A 2,944-nucleotide genomic window follows, 5' to 3' on the forward strand; every position below is an offset into this window, starting at 1 on the left:
CCAAAAAAATTGAGTACATGGTCATCACCGGACACTTCATTGATCCGAACCGGAAGTATGATAAACACCTCTATACCTTTTTTTTATTTCTTTTATAATGTTATATGTATATATTCTTTCATTTATTTATTTTATTAATTCTAACTTTAGAAATTATACATCATAGATTGCAGAAACGTGTGTTAAGTTTTGTGCATGTACCTCCTCCTCGCACCGGTCTTGATATTGCAAATGGCATTTATAAATGTTTAAAGGAGTGGGGAATTGAGAAAAAGATCTTCTCCATTTCTGTGGATAATGCTTCATGTAATGACAGGGCAGTGAATACTTTAAAGACTAACTTTGATAGAGTTAAGAAACTTCCTTGTGGTGGAAGGCTATTTCATGTCCGGTGTTGCGCGCATATCTTAAATTTGCTAGCTAAAGATGGCTTTTCAAAGATTGATTTCGTCATTGAAGAGGTTCGTGAAGCTGTGAAATATATAAATCATTCGGAGGCAAGGCGTCAGACATTTTCGACTGTTGCACATCAGCTTCAAGTGCGTGATAGAAAGTTACTAATTGATGTTCCGACGAGATGGAATTCCACATATGATATGTTATCTCTTGCTATGAAGTTTAAAAATGTTTTTCCAAGGTATGTTTTATAAATTTCAGTGTATTTTGTATTCCATAATTAAGTCTTTATTTTCTTAGGTTTATGTTATTTTCTAGATATGCAGAATACGAACCACATTTTAACACTTACCCACCGAAAAAGATTGGGAAAATGTGAAAGATGTGTGTGAAGTTTTGAAGGTTTTTAAGGATTGCACAAATGTCATATCTGGTAGTGATTATCCTACTGCAAATTTATACCTTATGGAGGTTTACAAAGTCAAAGAAATATTAGACAAAAGTGTATTATCTGAGAGCAATTTTATTCGTACCATGACTGAAAAAATGAAGGAAAAGTTTGACAAGTACCGGGGAGAGTGTCACTTATTGATGGCCATAGCTGCAGTGCTAGATCCTAGGTTAAAAAAGTGGTATGTTGAATTTTATTACCCACAAATATACCCAAAAGCTGAAGCCAAGAAGAATATTGAAGGCGTGTTAAATGCATTAACTAACATGTATGAAGAATATTTGAAGATGTATGAGGAATCAATCAAAGACGCTACAAGTAAAAGTGGATCTTCTGGAGGGAGCACTACTTCAACGTCTAATGAAAATGCAACAAGTTCAGGATGGGACGCATTTGGGGAGTTTCTTAGAGATGTTGAAGTGGAGAAGCCAAATAAATCTGAACTTAAAATGTATTTAGAAGAAGGTGTTATTAAAGGACGTGAACAAATGAACTTCAATGTGTTAGATTGGTGGAACACTCACAAGCTGAAATATCCTGTTTTGCCAAAGATGGCATCGGATATACTTGTAGTTCCAGTTTCAACTGTTGCTTCTGAGTCAACATTTAGCGCGGGTGGGAGAGTTATTGATCCATATTGATCTACATTATCGCCTTCTACTGTAGAAATGCTAATTTGTGGAGGCGATTGGATTAGACAAATGTATGGAATAAAGAAGAAGCTAAAGGTAAGTTTAAAAACCTTAAAAGATATATGATTTTTTTTATTTTATATTTTAAAGTGCTGACTTTATGTCTTTGTTTTAATAGAAGGATGACACACCGTGTGAGGTTTTACTACCAAGTGGGAAACAGAACTAAAATAAAGGTACACATATTGAATAAATTGTTTAGCTAAAACTTACATATTGACTAAAGAGAACTAAATTGCACATACGTTCTGTTGTAGACTTCTAGTAAACTTTCTTGAAATTTATTTAGTATTATATATAATTATTGAATATATTGTTGATTTATTGTTTCAGGTTTTATATTATAGTGGCTCGGACTTTTGTTGAACATTGGCTATGGAAATTGGAGAAAACGGGAAATTTGGATGGCCGTTTTGCTATTTTTTTTTGAAAAAACATTAACTTGTTCTCGCTACTCTATATGTTTATTTTTGTTGGTTTTGTAAGTTCGTATGGTTATTTGGACTTATTTTGGTGGTTTGTATGGTTATTTTGGTTGGACTTTTAATGTTAACTTTTATATGAGACTTTCAAGTTTCAAATAAAATTTCTCTATATTTATCATTGCACTAGTTACTGCTAAATCGAGCTTATCGAGTCGAGCTTTGGCGAGCTTAATCCGAGCCTGGGCTCGTTTAAAGAGTTTTTTCGAGCCAATCGAGCCGATCCCGAGCTTTAAGATGTCCATACGAGCCCGAGCTCGATCATGAGAACATAGGCTCGACTCGAGCCGAGCTCGAGCTCGAGCTTCTGAAGAACTTAACGAGCCGAGCTAGAGTAGTGCATGGCTCGGGCTCGGCTTGGCTCGTTTGCACCCCTACCCACTACTTTCTTCAAAGCCAACAAAGAAGTAATATTTTGATCATTAAGCTTATGAATACTTTTAACAATTATGTTCCAAACTCCAGTACCTTTGGATAGCCTATCTTTATCGAGCACGTCCGAATTATTTTCATCATCTCCATGTATGGAGTTAATGATTTTGCTTCAAAGAGAGTTTTGACAACTATAAAATCTCCAGGTCCACTTAAGTAATAAGGACATATTAAGGGCATATATGCTACCGACACTCAACCCTCCTTGAGATTTATCATTTAAATCCAAGTCCCATTTAATCCATGACATACTCTTTTTAGTTTCATTCCCACCCCAAAATAAAATAGCTCTAAACCCCTCAAGAAGCGTATTACTTTCTTCGGAAGCCAAAAAAGAGAGATATAGTAATTAGAAATTGTACCTAGAACCCAATAAAGCAAAGTAGTTCCTCCACCAATTGATAATAGATTCGCCTTCCAATTTGTCAACTTATTCTTGAATTTTTGAATAATTGGTTGTTTTAATCAACATTGATCATGCCGAGCGATTC

The 2,944-nt window shown here is 34.9% G+C and overlaps 1 protein-coding gene across 1 annotated transcript; it reads left to right on the top strand.

Annotated features, from left to right (window-relative positions):
* Positions 1 to 930: 930 nt before the first annotated feature.
* LOC143605528 (zinc finger BED domain-containing protein RICESLEEPER 1-like) lies at positions 931 to 1,488 on the top strand. The gene has a single exon (XM_077081611.1). It carries the CDS (start codon positions 931 to 933, stop codon positions 1,486 to 1,488), a length of 558 nt encoding a protein of 185 aa, XP_076937726.1.
* Positions 1,489 to 2,944: the final 1,456 nt, after the last annotated feature.

Source organism: Bidens hawaiensis, unplaced genomic scaffold (genome assembly GCF_021521415.1).
Source record: "Bidens hawaiensis isolate Kalapana, Puna unplaced genomic scaffold, B.hawaiensis_p1.1 tig00070023_1, whole genome shotgun sequence".
Classification (NCBI taxonomy): domain Eukaryota; kingdom Viridiplantae; phylum Streptophyta; class Magnoliopsida; order Asterales; family Asteraceae; genus Bidens; species Bidens hawaiensis.

Coding starts and splice junctions, on each gene's coding strand:
- LOC143605528 (XM_077081611.1), top strand. CDS start 931: ATGACTGAAAAAATGAAGGAAAAGTTTGACAAGTACCGGGGAGAGTGT.